The 14,970-nt window shown below is 45.4% G+C and overlaps 1 protein-coding gene across 1 annotated transcript; it reads right to left on the bottom strand.

The window, feature by feature from the left end:
* Positions 1-1,282: 1,282 nt before the first annotated feature.
* On the bottom strand, positions 1,283-14,970 carry TUBGCP4 (tubulin gamma complex associated protein 4). The gene is made up of 18 exons (XM_055717063.1): positions 14,844-14,970; positions 14,539-14,667; positions 13,802-13,924; positions 13,237-13,290; positions 12,816-12,872; positions 12,155-12,234; positions 11,270-11,471; positions 9,153-9,318; positions 7,893-8,017; positions 7,163-7,213; positions 6,692-6,797; positions 6,241-6,348; positions 5,868-6,006; positions 5,224-5,401; positions 4,178-4,312; positions 2,927-3,043; positions 2,356-2,495; positions 1,283-2,038 (listed from the first exon to the last, which is right to left on the bottom strand). The coding sequence occupies exons 1-18, from the start codon at positions 14,919-14,921 to the stop codon at positions 2,026-2,028; spliced, it is 2,001 nt and encodes a 666-aa protein (XP_055573038.1). The 5' UTR covers positions 14,922-14,970; the 3' UTR covers positions 1,283-2,025.

Raw genomic sequence — 14,970 nt, 5'->3', positions numbered from 1 at the left:
GCTGCTGGGGCTCCTCATTTATCTGTCTAAACTTACTCTAGGGCCACACTTCCAGATGAGGGCAGAGAAAAGAAATGCCAGTGTTTCTCTGAGCTGAATAACACTGATATTCTACTTCCGGTAAAGGCTGCCCTCGACACAAAGTCAATTAGAAAGGAAAGTAAAGCGGTGGGCTCAAGCGACAGCCTGTATTTCCAGAAGCGAGTACCCTATGACCAAGTTCAGGGCAGCAGGACTTCCCTTTGTTGGAAGAGTAGTGTGTTGTCCTCCAGCTTGCTGTTATTTCCATTAATGTCATCCAAGACGTTGCTGAAGTGGCTGGTAAGAATTTCTAGAACAAAGTGCCATTTTGTTTTGGCTACCTCTCTTTTTCCTGTTGTAACTATATAGGCACGAACCTGCCTTTGTGCAGACGGGGACTACCTGAGTAGGGACCAAGACGCAGCGACCCAGGACGACTGAACTGCAAAGAGCACGTAAGGGCTGCGTGTCTTTGTTTAAATGGCAGTGGGGTCAGTCAGCTGCTGCCGAGCTGCTGCACTCACAGCTACACTCACAGCCAGGCACTTCACCTTAGTAGTCAGCCTCTGTAAAAGCAAAAGCTGAGCTCAAAGCTCTTTGCTCTTAACAGCACTATGGGCTGGAGGCACCCCAGGCCTCCACGCAGCCCCGTACACAGCCACTCCGCCCCTGCTGTGGAGGTGTAAGTTCTTCTTGAGAGGTATTTTTTCCCCCTATAAATTTCCCAGCTCAGTCACCTTCTGCCTGGGCAGGTTTGTACATCCCACACCCAAACTCCACCACCCTTTCTCCAGTTCTCCGGCTTTTTTCATGGTCACAGGATTTTAAACTTTGCATCAGGCCCAGTCCTACCGTGAACAGCTGTAGCAGACTGAAGATGCCATGTACATGCTGTCTGTTGTTACAGACAGAGCAGAGAGGATTTTTCCCCCGAGGATGTGTAACTTTCCCCAGAGCTGCAGCTTTGGACAGTGTGAAAACACCAGCCCTGGGAAGGGAAGGCTGGCTGCCCGACAGGCTGCTTTTGTGCTCAAATTGGGAAACCTGATCCTACACCCTGGTGATGGTGACAGCAGAGGACTCTTCTGCCACTCGGCCACATGGACTTAAGGCAAGACAGTCTGTTTGGTACAGCAAGGCTGGGAAATCCCAGTAACGTGCCAGAAGTTCCTGCCAGATGCTGCACTTCACTGAAACAGGATGCTGTGCTGCTCTAGTCCCTTTGCATTTGGGTGCAGACACTGACAATACTCCACAAAACTGCATGACAAGGTGGTTTTATTTTGGTTCATTAGGATAGTCACTAGTAGCATTCTAAATAGTCTTGCATGAACACGGTACATTTAGGGCTGGCATCCTAGTTAAGTTTTTCCATAGTTTCAGTTCCAGCATGTTCTTCTGCCAGCAGCGGGAGCTTTGTACTGTGGATAGGGCAAAGCTCCTCTGTCTAGTAATTTTAACACACAAATTGCATTAAGTTTATGTTGTAGAGAGCATGTGACACGAGGGCACCTTTACCTACAGATATGCTGGAACAGGGCACTGCGTGCGAAGAGATTCTTAAAATCTACCTCTGCTTCCCTCCCCCTTCACCTCAAACTGCTCAGGCAATCATCGTTTAGCTGGAGGTGTGTGTTTGATTAGCAGACATCGTGTACTGTGATACAGCCAGAACTTCACACCCTCCCCACTCCACTCCAGCTGAAGAATCAAGATGTTGCAATTCTTATTGCTTTTGCGCTTTCTGAAGCAGCACAGACTGGCTCCCTGGAAGCATTTATAAGTACATGCAGGGCTGCAGAAAGCATGCTCTTAATAGCTCCAAAAAAAGCAGAGTAGCTTTGTGCAGCCACTGGGCAACCTCATGTAAGTGACACTTCCTGCCACTCCTTCCAAAACAGCGGTTCGCCAGGCAAGAGCCGGCTACAAAGAAAATCGCAGCTGAGTCCAAACTTTCTCAAGAGCACCCGTCTCCACTGCTTGACATGTCGCAGGTCACAGTGCTTAAACCCCAAAACTGCAAGAGAAGGGCACAGTATTAACTACACACTGAAAGGAACTCCCTTTGTCAACCCCCATCGGCATTTTTCAGCCAGTATGAGCTAGAAGCTAATTCAACCGCAGGCCAAAACAAACTCGAAGGGGAGAAAGCATACGAACACCAAGAATTACCTCATGCTGCTTAGTTACTTTTCTGCTGTAGCATTCAGCAACACTTTGCTGCCAATTATTTTGGCTTACACAATCAATAAAAATTACTTACGATCATTCAGATCACTTTGTACTTCAAGTACCTCGGGATAATGCTACAGGCAACCCTGAAGCTATTCCTACCTGCCCAAGGTTCCTCCAGCCTGGGTGTAGTACTTGTTATAATCCAAGCGCAACAGCAGTTGAGCTAAGTCGGAGTTTATCTGATGGTTGCGAACACTAGAGAGAATCTTGAAGAGCAGTGACGACTGACGACTGAATCCCTGTAAGTCAGAAGAAGTCAGTTGTCAGTTTTGGGCACTCAAGAGCACAAGCCAGCCAGCCTTTCCATCTGTGTTCCTGCCTAAACAATCCTTTAACAGCCTAAAGAAAATAACTGCTGCAAAGAAGTGATGCTTGTGGTCCAGTATGAGGTAAGCTGTCAGCCGCAAGCATTACTAGGTGTTCAGTATCCACAAGGAGGGGGACCACCCCGACAGGTAGCCACCCCCTTCCTGTTCCAATAGGGTTATTTCTGCGTATCTGCCCCTATTCCTCCTCTCTGTGCACACAGAGTTTTCTACTCGGGAAGAGCTAATTAATTAAAATCATTGCAAGCACTTGCATAGGAGGTCTTGGCTCAAACTTGCTCTGGTTCTGCAGCTGCTAAAGCCAAGACAGCTGCTCCGGCAAATGCTTGCATGGAAACAGTCACCTTCACCAAAATGCTGAGTTGCGCAGCTCCCCGCTCATCTAGTGGGCCCAGGTTCTGACTGACCAGGGAACAAAAACTATGGCAGAGATCCAGAATTTCATTTAAGCAGTGGAAAACCTGCAGAGGATAAAAAGTACAAGATGGTTGTTTAAACAGAGTCCAAACCCAGAGAAAGGTGTTGTTAGTACCTGAAAAGTTGCAGCGCTTATAATGAAGATGTTGCTGATAACGTTTCCCAATCAGTAAGATGTTAAGGCACCTGTAGCATTTTTATAAGGTTTTCTATAGAGAAAGGATGTAAATGTTATGCTGCACCCCACCTCCAGCCTTTTGCAGATATTACTGGGGAAGCAGGGATTGGCATAAGCCACCCACCCAGGCAGACGTCGAACGCTGGCTCCCCCTACGCAACCAGCAGGCCCTTCGGCACTGAGGGGGAAGAATAAAGCACAGCACGAGCTGGGGGTCAAGGCCTCGGTTTCACTGTTCTCAAAACTTGGGATTTCTTTTGTATCAGTTGGTGAAGGTAACTTGCTTTCGAGAGTGTTAAGCAAGCCCAGATGCCTCAGACATAACTACTGGCACACTTAAAGGTTCCAGAGTGGATAATGAGCATTCTGCCACCTTTACGCTACAGCCTTGGAGACTGAGGAAAATAACGGAACAGCCAAGACGGGCGGTATCACTGCGTCTCATTGATACCAACCTTCTTCGGGAATATTTTTGTGAAGCTCCATGGTTAATAAAAATACTGGCAACACTGTAACATATTTTTTACTAAAACAACAATATGAAAAGACCCTTAAAAGTCCACTCAGGAATATCTCAGCTATTTTTATTCTCTAAGGTACAAGAGGGAATTTTTCTTAATCTAATGCTTTTCCGAATGAGTCCCTCAGGAATACAGTTCCCAGTACTACACTAATTAGTAGTTCTTTAATAAATTGCCTGCGAGAAAAACACAGCAACAAAATTTAAGATAATAAGCTTAACTGAACACTGGAATAATCTTGATTTAAAACTGGCAGGAATGCAGCATCCACACTCACTGACTGTATATTAAATGATCTTAATTCAATTATCTCTTCTAGTTTATACCTGCTTTATTCCTAGAATTGTGATTTCTGCTCTGCAGGAGATTATCACCGATCTGTTTTAGAAGAGATGGTTTGTCCTAGCTGTTCAAAAAGGCGTGTTTCTTAGGGTGGCTTGGAGAATTTGTAGAAAGAGATGAAACCAAGACCTACTTACGGGTTTTAGGAGGATGAAAGACTGAGCCAACAGATTACTTAAGAAATGATCATGAGCCAATCGTATACTCTCAAAATCCCGTGTGGCATTTATCTGCTGCAGAAGTTGTGAGAACTGAGATTCCAGTACATCCACCTGATGGATACGTAAAGAAATTTCATTACTGGCTTGAGGAACGGGAGTACTTCCAAACAGCCAGAAGTTTGGTGTAAGAAACTTTCCTTATTGCTACTCTTCTATTAAAGGTGGAAGATCACCTTCTGTCTGCCTGCTGAATGGGGAATTATATACAACAGTAGTACATAACGTGGGGTAGCGGGGACAATTTTTGATGCTTAAGTATTAAGTAGAAAGAGAAATAGTCGCTTTCTTTAACTACTGAAAAAGCATATAGCTAGCACATAAACAAAGGTCTTTGCCTGTAGCCATAGTCACCTCTGAATTTTACACTGGGAGCTACTATCTGGAGTCTGAGGGCAGAGGCCGCAGTGCAAAAGCTCAGCCAGGTCACTGCAGCATCCCGGAAGCCAGGCCCCCGGTCCCGCTGCTATGGCTACAGTGACCCCGCATTCTCACAAACCCACGCTACTAGTAACTAACCGGTGTTTAAACTTGAAAAGTATTTTTTACTTCAAATGGTCAGAATATGGCTTCAGTTCTTAAAAACACCCCAAAAACCAAAACCCCAAACAACTTGTCACTTAAACTGGAATTCACTTAAAGCGACAAGGGCAGAAGCCAGGATGGTATCTTAATGCTGCTACTTCAGAGATGACTATGGCTTCTCACTAATGTTTCGTAGCACTAGAGACACAAAACTCCTGCATTTCCAGTAACACTCACTGATTCACAAGCCCCAAAACTTAATTGTAGCACTAAGCCTGGGAACTCAAGAGAAAGTTCTAGACTCATTCCAAAGAAAATCCTGATTTCCTTAAAGCACAAAGAATCTCAGCCCTGAAAGACAGGACTTGGAGTGCTCCCTCCATGCACTTCTGCTGGTTCCTGATTAACTGATACGCTTCACCTTTCTCTATAATCCTGACCTGCAGATAATACTGAAGATTGTCCACAAGGAAGGCCATGTGGTCCCTCAGACGCCACTTGATGGCATCCGTTCTGTTCGATTTCAGGTGTTTGCGTTGCATCTGGAGAGCCCAGCAGTGCTGCAGCTCAGCCTGGACTCGTCGCACACTCAGCAGGTATTTGAACACAACATTGTACCTACAGTCAAAAAAACACAAAGCTGTTTAAGATGAAAACCTTCCTTGGGTGCACATACTGGAAAACCTTAACAACCCAAGACGGGAAAAAGGGAGAGGAGATGGCAGCCTGCCAACAGGTAGGGTAGGTCAGGTGGTGGCCTATCTCAGGGTAACATATTTCTGCTTGTAACTGACCTAAAAAATAAAAAGTTAATTTCACCATAAGGAGGGAAGAGCTGACAATGTTTTGTCAGAACAGCACTGTTCCTAAATAGCGCCGGTCTGTCAGCATCCTGCAGGTCTAACTGTCATCACAAGCGCCCTCAGTATCAGTAAGTGTGAAGAGTCATTTTAAAGTTCAAGGGGCAAGAAGTAGGGCTCTACCTTTCTCTCCATAGAGAGGAAAAAAAACCCCAACACACTAGGGAGTGCCTGCGGTCAGGGAGCCTACAGATAAATATACAGAGACCATACCTAGTACTTACTTCTCCAGAACAGCAGGAGTGAAGAGAATATGCAGTGGCCATTGAACCTTGTAAGAAAGGCCCAGAGCTGCCCACCCAGACGCAGGGGCTTCACGTGGGGATAACTCTCGGGAAGGCCCATCACGAGTCTGGGATGTATCTGAAAACAAACGAGGTGCTGAGTTAAGTCGTCTTCTCAGTCAAGACAACCATGGCAAAGAAGAAAAGGGGGAAAAACAGAGTAAGAAGAGCCAATGCAGGCTAGACCATCGCATAAGGCTGCAAAGGGACAATGGTAATTTTTCTTGAACTTCAGAGAAGGGTGAGCAATAGGACATGAAAACAACGTCATCACCTCCCCTCTTAACTCACTACTAAATACACAAGTAGATACCTTTATGCTCCTTTCCATGATACTCAATGGTTAAGTGAAGCAGAGGAAGAAGGTTGTCATCGTCTAACAGCACCTTATGAGCAGACTGCTGAAATGCAACGTTGACATCTGACAACGAGAGAGCACAGATATCAGGACAAGATGCTGCAGCTAGTGCTGATCTTATACCCATTAATTATTTATGTTTGGCCATAAAAGACAACCCCGACATGCTGTTTACACTCGTTTCATTTCATTGCGGTTTCAAATATGGAGAGAAACCTGCCACCTGAAAGTTCCTGAGGTGTTATTTTCACCCACTCTGTGAGACATGCTAATTCACAAGTGCTGCTCTTTCAAAACTGACGACAACATCTAGAGGATGACAGAGCTTTTCTGTACTGGACGTGGCTAAGCACCTCCCTGCTATACCACAGCGAGGACAGTTTGTAAGTGAATAAGCAACACTCACCGTGCTCAGTTACAGCTGTAGGTGGTGTTTTTAGCATGTGTTGTGCAGTGTCAATGAAGGCCTGAAACAGCTCACCTCTTCCCAAAAGGTAAAAGTCTTTTATAATCTGTGGAGATTAAGTTTTTTGTATATAAGCATATGAAAAACTAAGCAGAATTCCTATCTGATAGCATCCATTTTTATTATTGCTTGGACAACTGCCATTTCAAAACACAGCTGCAGAGCTCTGAATTTCACCCAGTGCCCAAAAAGTCTACGCTGCTTTTGCTTCAAGATGCAAACTACAAAGCCACATACACAAACCCCTCTAACTCTGTCTCTACTAAATTTATCACACTCTGCTCGTTCTTGAAACCTAGGAAATGAAAACAGCTTTACCTAAAAGAATAAAGCACAGAATCTAAGACAGTACAGTATTTAATGGGAAAGAGCCATTAAAAAAAAAGAATATTAAGCTAGCAGTTACGTTACCTTCAGTTGTCCTAGTAAATCTGATTCCTCCACCATCAGTTTCCAAAGATGCTAGTGAGGAAACAATAACCAAACAGGTTTATCTAAACCCATTCAGTGAGAACAGCAGCTGTCTTAAAATACTTGTGACGCACACAAAAAAGCACCTACATAAAATGCTATACAAAGCACAAGAGAATGCACTAGGAGTCTGTGCGTAGGCAGCCCATGCTACTAGTTAGAACACTCTTGATGCACACCAGACCAGCAAGAAACTCTTAGAAACATTAAGATCCATAGCAAAAAATAACCAAATTCTTAGGAAATCAGTTCCACCCCAGCTCTGTTTTCACTTTTCTAACCTCCTCATCTTCTCAGGTTCCATACCCCTCCCACCTCAAACGAAAAAAAGATTTAAAATTGCCAAAGCAAACAATCTGCCCAGTGAGACACCATCCATTATGCTGAAAGCACGATAAAAAGTTCTTAAGTAATTTCAAGTGAAATTAAAAAATACATGACATTTCCCTTCTTTCCCCCATGAAAGCCCACAGCATTTGTAAATGTCCTTTTGTCACTGCAGCTTGGGGTAACACGAAGCTTTGAGCCCCATAAGAACATGAAAGCTCCCTGCAACGTTCACATGCTTGTTCAATCGTTGATGCTAAAGAGCCCCCTCCTCCTCCCAGCCCTTCACAAAACTGAAGGGCTCCTCAGCCTGCGTAGCCATGACCCTTCCGAGGATCCTCACCTCGGCAACGGTGCTCCGTATCCAGTCAACCACTGACTCAAAGTCCACCAGACTAAAGAGCGGCTGCTGCTTGAGCCGGTGTAGCTCTGCTGCAAAAGTGTCCTCCTGGTTTTTTAGGATGGAGCCTGTGCAGTGAGAAGAGTGTTCTGATCAATAAAAAGAAATGCCTTTTGGAGAAGCGCAGACCCCTTCCAGCACAGCGGGGCAGAAAGGCTGTCCCCGCAGCACCGCCTCAGGTCTGGCAAGGAATGCGAGGCTGAGGAGGCCTCAAAGTACAAGTACCAAGGTACAAGACTACTACTGCTAGTACAGTTACGGTACAGACACTTGCCATGGCAGTGCTGTGGTATGAGTAAAAACCCAAATATTTTCTATGTAAATGACAGCCGCTAACAGCCCCCTTCCTAGGGCTGAGCTACATCTTTGAACCCACAACTTCTGCGCCACGTTAACCAGTTGGTTTGGTTCTCCACCCACCCAGCCCCTTTCAAATCAATCCCACTGCTTGAACTTGGGAATTATTTTTTTTTTAAACCAACTAAGCTAGACAAATTCCTTTTCACCTCACCTCTGCTAAAGCAAGCAAATAGTCTAATTCAATAGTCCTTTGTTCTCTGCAGTGTCCCTTGAGTCATTTGAGTACTTTTGCATAGACAAGCACGATAAAGCCACCACCACAGTCCTCCCCAATGGTGGAGGAATACATTTCCAAAACCATCTCCAATGTAAACTTATCTCTCAAAGAGAACCACCAGCTGGAATTCTCTCTCTTGCTTGTCTTAAAGGCTCCATCTTGATCACTTGTCTTCCGCAGCCACCTTTGAGACCACTTTACAATGAATCTCTTATGTTTGTGGACGTGTTTTAATCCTACGACACCGTTCTGCAATGCAACACTCAGAGCAAGATGTGCCTTGTGTCTGTCTGCACCCTTCGGGGGCAGGGATACAAACTGAAAAGAAAACACGACCTTCGCAATCGCTTTATTTATCCAGAGCAAATCACATAGTGACTTCTTGCTGGAAACCTGGAGACTATGTTTGGAAAGTGCTATTATCTACTCATCCTCTTCTTATACCGCTCCTTGGAAACAAACAGAACACTGGGACCACTGCTCTGCCCTGGCAAAACCATCCGTATGGTCTGAAGAATATCAGCCAATAGTCAGCAACTGTTGAGGAATAAGTTAACACAGGCTTTTGGAAGATACTTTTCAGGCACTCATAACTGAGCAAAGGCCACAAGAAAGACATTCCTTACCTTTTCTGGTCAAGTTAACATTTTGATTCTCAAACATCTGTACAGATTCTCCCACAAAAAGGATTTTCTCAGCAACTCGCACAGGAATGTATGAAGGCAGCATTTCTACTCGCAGAGAAAACTGTTTTAGAGATGGAGCTAACATGTTCTCCTCCTCAATCAAGCGCTGTCAGAGACCCCGGGGGAAAAGAAATCAAACAAAAAAAAGTGTGAGAAAACCAGATAGAAAAAGCGTATAAAGGGTGATGTGGTGTGTGTGGGAGGGGGAATCCAAGTACACTGCAAGTAAGCAGAAAGGCAGCAAACCTGATCTGCCTCATTTAAGTAAGGCTGCAAATTTCTTTATAATTCCGGTACACTAGATCTCCCTAGAGAAGATGTTGCTTTCATCAGAGAGGGGAGCAGAAGCAGGAAAAGGAGAAGCTAAACCTTTGTGGAATAGCAGCAAATTGGCTCTCCCAAAGGATAATGTTACATCAGCAAAAGAAATTTTTGTTGCAACTGCATTACATTAGGTTTTTTGCAGCCGTAACAATGTTAACAGCATTACCAAAAATAACCGTTTGCTACACCCATTCCTGTACATTTTAACACTGCTATAACGCTTGTGATACAGGCCAAATGTAAATACATCCACCGGCAAGCAAATAGGTTAAAGAGCTGAAGGCCTGCTAGCATAAATGAGGCAATTTTCTCAGTTCCTGCAAAAGGTGTTTAGAGCAATGCAGTAAGATCTTTTAGTTGAATATATCAATAAAGAACTCCAAGTACAGAGGCAAGATTTTCCTTCAGAGAAGCAATACTGATTATTTAATTTGGCTCTCTTGTTACTGGAGAATTAGGTTCCTTATTCCATAATCCAAAAAGCACCGCACTAACAAATCTGTGAGAACATTTGCCATCTACAGAATTCTTCATTTTAATAGGAGAGTTCATTGCAAGTTTGTATACTGATGTTAGAAGCTCAGCAATTCTTAAGATCCTTCTGACACTTTTAGTTGAGGAAATACCCAAGTATTTTATCCATCTGTCCCATCAACACTCAGGATTTCTTACTTTACTCTCCGACTGAAGAATTGCCAATACTGTTAATCAATAGTACCGAAGAAGAGAGTTTATTAGGCTGTCTTGGTGCCTACATTTTCCACCATGGATCTAGAAGACTTGCCAGTATTCACATTCTTCCTATATCACATACAGTGAAATAATAGATTTTTCACTGTCTTTTAAAGTTTCCCTTGGTTTTGCCTGTGTGTAGCCTGTCCTCAGCAGAGACTGTCTGCACAGGGTACTTCATGAGTGTGCAACACAGGCTGTTTCAGGGGTGAATCTTCTGCCTGTTCACAGCGAAGCTGCATGCAGCACACTAACACCACGGGTACCCAGGAAATGTTTTCTTGCAGTAAACTAGAGCGTGAATTTACAGAGTTGCAGTTGCTCCTCACTGCTCCCGATGCAGACACTATTCAGATGCACGAAGTGAGGGAGATTACTCCACTGAGGAAGCTGCTCTGCACGAGGGCACTATAGTGGTACGCCATCTACATGAGGAGTTACGGCTGGCAGGTTGCTCCCTTGTTTAACTTAGCATCCTGCGCGTGTTCTTAGCAGCCTCTTGAGTCCCACAGAGCACATTTTTCCCCAGTAATGTCAGTGCTATTATCCTGTTGGGTAACATTTGCACAACAGATGGTTGTGCAAGAAAGGTACCTGACCCGGCTGCCAACAGAAAGGGTGCAAATCAGGTCCACGCCCAAGCTCCCCACACCCTTTCCCTGACAATTGCTCACACTACCACCAATGCCTACGTGGAGCAGATCACAGTGGTGACCGAGTCAGTAAGAGCAGGGTGAGTACAGCACTGCCAGTCACTTGGCATCAGGTTATGGATTCCATCCACAGGGCTTTCTGCCCCGAGATTATCCAACTGTGCCAAACCGTATGTCTCTGTCCTTTATGCCTAGCTGCAACCTATTACAATATTCTGTTGATTCCCACCCTTCAAGGTCCCAGTGTACGTCCAGTCCAGCACAGCTTGCACTGAAGCAGAAGACAATACATTTCTTCTTTTGTTCCCTAAGGACCAAAGGATGCCAAGCTACAACTTGCAGTCTTACCAGGTCCTGCAGTTCTCGTAGCTGTTTTCCTGTAAGTCCTCCAATTCCTAGGTCATCGTCATCTTCCTCAGGCTGGCTAGGGACATTCCCAGAAGACGGGCCCTGTTTGATAAAGAACTCTTCATGCTGGTCTAGCAGCAATCCATGCAGCATCCATGCAGAGAGCTGCTTATACATGACTCCATGACACACAGCCAGAATCCTGAGGTCAAGAGAAACAAGACAGTGGGGCCTTCGCACACAGCAATCAAAACCTCATTATACATCACTCTGGAAAGTCCAGTTAGTCAGCTAGACAACGTGGCAAGTGCTAAATGGCTAATGTGGAATTTTATAATTTTTTTTTTCTTTTTAAACAGAGGAAGGTAGACCAGCTTTGTTTTGCAAAGCTAAACAAACATATCCTCTGAATATGTGACTTCTCCACAGAGATCTGCGGTACCTTCCCAGTCCTGCTGTTTCTACTCAATTACCATTTCAGCATGAACACAAGTTATCTCTTAGGTAGTCTTGACTTTCTCCCCAAGGACATACAGACCTAGTAACATTCACCCAGGCACACTTATCCTTTTGAAGGATCAAAAAACCAGTAACAGGTCTACCATATGCAATACGGTTCAAGTAGACCTCAGAAGAAAACACTGGGTCTGAACTTCCCTCAGGCCCAAGTCTCCGAAGTCCAGAGAAAGCCTGAATCCCTGCCTTCAGCCTGCTTTAGATAAACACTGGGGACCGTGACAGTTTTCCTTGCATAGACTCTCCTACTTTTATATCACACAAGCCTGTTTTCCATGCACTCTTTTCACAAGTAAGATGCATACTCTGACACTAACTCCAGTTACTACAAAAGAATGAAGTAATAGTAGCTTTATAGTATCTACGTACTTTTCCAGAGCACTGCGAACAGGAGGCAACCCCCCACAGCTATGTTTGTGGACTGTCTCTAATATCTGACATCCATGAATCTGCAGAAAGAAAACATGGTTAGACTAGGTCTGTTATTTGGATCTTTACTGACCTTTTCAGACATTTAAACACTACGCTAACAAGAAAATGCTGTAACAAGCTGCAGAAGTCTTACAGAAAGAACGATGTAATGTACATAATGTAATGAAGAAAGAGGCCTTCTATGTGTGTCTCTACACACAAGCTTCTCTCAAAAATTTCCCTTAACAAAAAGCAAGCTTCTCTGGATTCTGAAAACATTAGCTTCTGCCTTTTTTTTTTTTTTTCTTCTTGTGACAGTGGGAGAAAACACACAGAAAAGAGGAAATCCCAACCAGCAGCAGCTCATACTATGAAATATATTGTGATTATAAAATGCAAATCATCAAAGATCATGCTGATAATGCAAAAGTCAAATCCAGTGTAAATGGATTTGCAAAATAGTTACTCAGTACTTACAGTAGTACTAGAGGAATAGGGCACCCATTACTGAAAACACATTCTTTTCTAGTATTAAAGGTCTGGGATGGGGTCAGAAAGAACTTTATCAGCTCAAGAGGAAACTTGTTAAGAGAAACTACCTACAATGTTACTACTGTACCTTCTGAGTCTTGATCTGCTCAACCATGACCATCACAGAGGGGAAGAGTAACTGAAACTGCAGAACAAGGAGCAAAATACTGCATTAGGTTGCTATGAAGGGAGAGAGAAACTATACATGAGTAAATGCGGACAACAGCTGATTACATTAATTTAATGAAACTATCATCTGACTTTCCCCACAAATTAGAAACATGACATGAAAATCTCTAGGAAGTCTGTCCTCCCTCCATCGGACCAAGATGCCTGAAGTTACTGTATTGCAGCTGCAGTTCAGGCTAAACAGAGACAGTGAGGAAGATGTGAGGGTCAAGGTGGAGGACCTAAGCTTTGTGTCAAAGTGCAAGTGTAGACTCAAGGAGCGATAAGAGTAACCAAAGAGCACAGAGAAAGAATACTACCTGTTCATTAATATGACATACCTGGTCCAAGGAGTAATTAACATGTGAGATGGAAAGATGTGGGTCAGCCAGAAACTGAAAGAACAACAAAGCAATTAATGAAAATTAAAATAAGGTATGGATAAGTAAAAAAGCACGTTTGGGTCTATATTCCAAACCTTTAGTTCCCACAGCTTCCCCCTGCCACCCCCCCACCCCCCATTTTTGGGCTGTCCCCCATTTTAGGCTGTAACAACCACTGGATGGTGACAGTACCCAAGACAGGACAGCTGTTAATCTAGCAGAGATCAATCAAAACCTTTACAACTGAAAACAGAAATCACAACAGTCTAAGACAGCACTGGGCTCTGAGGCAGGTGGGGCACCTACTGAATTGAAGGCAGAGGGAACATAATACTTATTAGGATGAAGAATCATCTCAGTGGCACCTCAGAGGAATATTTTGGAAAATATTCCTGATGTGGAAAGCAGAGTACCTTGTCTTCTCTTTAGATGCTACTACTTAGCCTATTAATTCCAGAAATTACAACTTTCCACAATCTGCCAGCGGCTGGACCGCCTCTTGATCCAAGTCTCTCTCTTTTACCTCTTGTTCTAGGTCAAGTAGTGCCTGTCGATATGGCTGCAGCACTGAATCGAGACCTGTGCAGAAGGCTCGCAAATAAATGCCATGTAATCCACTCTGGTTTTGCTGAGATGGATGATGGTCCTGAAACCAAACAGTAAGATCTATGTCAGCTCCCTCCAGCGCAGGTCAAAAGAGTAACTGAGTTTCTGTGCAGTGTTATACAGCAGCCAGTGGTCCAAACATGCTGGAACACACCTTAGCCCACCAGAAAGTGCCCAGAAAAACACCCAACAAACGCAGAAGTTTGGCACAAGGAGGGTTACTTGTGCAGAGTTATATTTGGCTCTTCTGTGGACACATGCAAGTGCTGGGAATCACTGGTAACTTCAGTGCTTCTTTGTACCTACGCCATGCCTCTTGGATCTCAAAGCTTGCCACAAGGAGGGTTTACTACATCACAGGGATGTGCATCCTATACACCTCACAAACCCTGCCCAGCCTGCAGTGACCAGAAATTATTGCAGCATGCTTCCCCAAGAATGAGATTTTATATTTGGTTCATTTTTTGCCGTGCTGCACCCTCCCTTGTTTGCACCACACAGCGCTTTCTGGAGCTCTGCTGGGGAATCGCACCCCTCCGTGCTAGTGCGGGTAAGCGCTGCAGGACACCCGTGTGCCGGCGTGCGCTGAGCAGCCGGGCGGCCCGACCAGCCGGGTGCCCGGTGCGCTCTGCCCAGGACACGCAGCGGCCCCACCTGCTGCTGTACGTGGCCCGTGTACTGCTCCACGAACTCGGCGAAGCGAATGTAGTCGGTACCGAGGCGGCAGAGCCGGTTGAGGACGCTGGTCTCGCTGGGGTGTAGGAACGGCAGCTCTTGAGACACCTGAGGGGGAAACGGTGGTGAGGGGGGGGCGGACGGCGGTGAAGGGACGGACACACAGACGGCGGGACACGAGCGGCGGAGAGGGGACGCGGGCGGCGGGCCGGGCCGGGCCGGTGGTGAGGCGGGGGTCCCGGGCCGGGCCGGGCCGGTGGTGAGGTGGGGGTCCCGGGCCGTACCTGCAGGCCGCCGCGCTTGCTCCAGGTGAAGGCCGCCCCCGGGTACCCGCTCAGCGCCAGCAGCAGCTCGTGGATCATCCTGCCGCGCGCCGCCGCGCGGGCTGCTGGGAGGGCGCAAGGGCCGCCG

Source organism: Falco cherrug, chromosome 7 (genome assembly GCF_023634085.1).
Source record: "Falco cherrug isolate bFalChe1 chromosome 7, bFalChe1.pri, whole genome shotgun sequence".
NCBI classification, from domain to species: domain Eukaryota; kingdom Metazoa; phylum Chordata; class Aves; order Falconiformes; family Falconidae; genus Falco; species Falco cherrug.
Note: the sequence above shows the minus strand (reverse complement) of the source record. Positions and strands in the feature narration are given on the sequence as shown.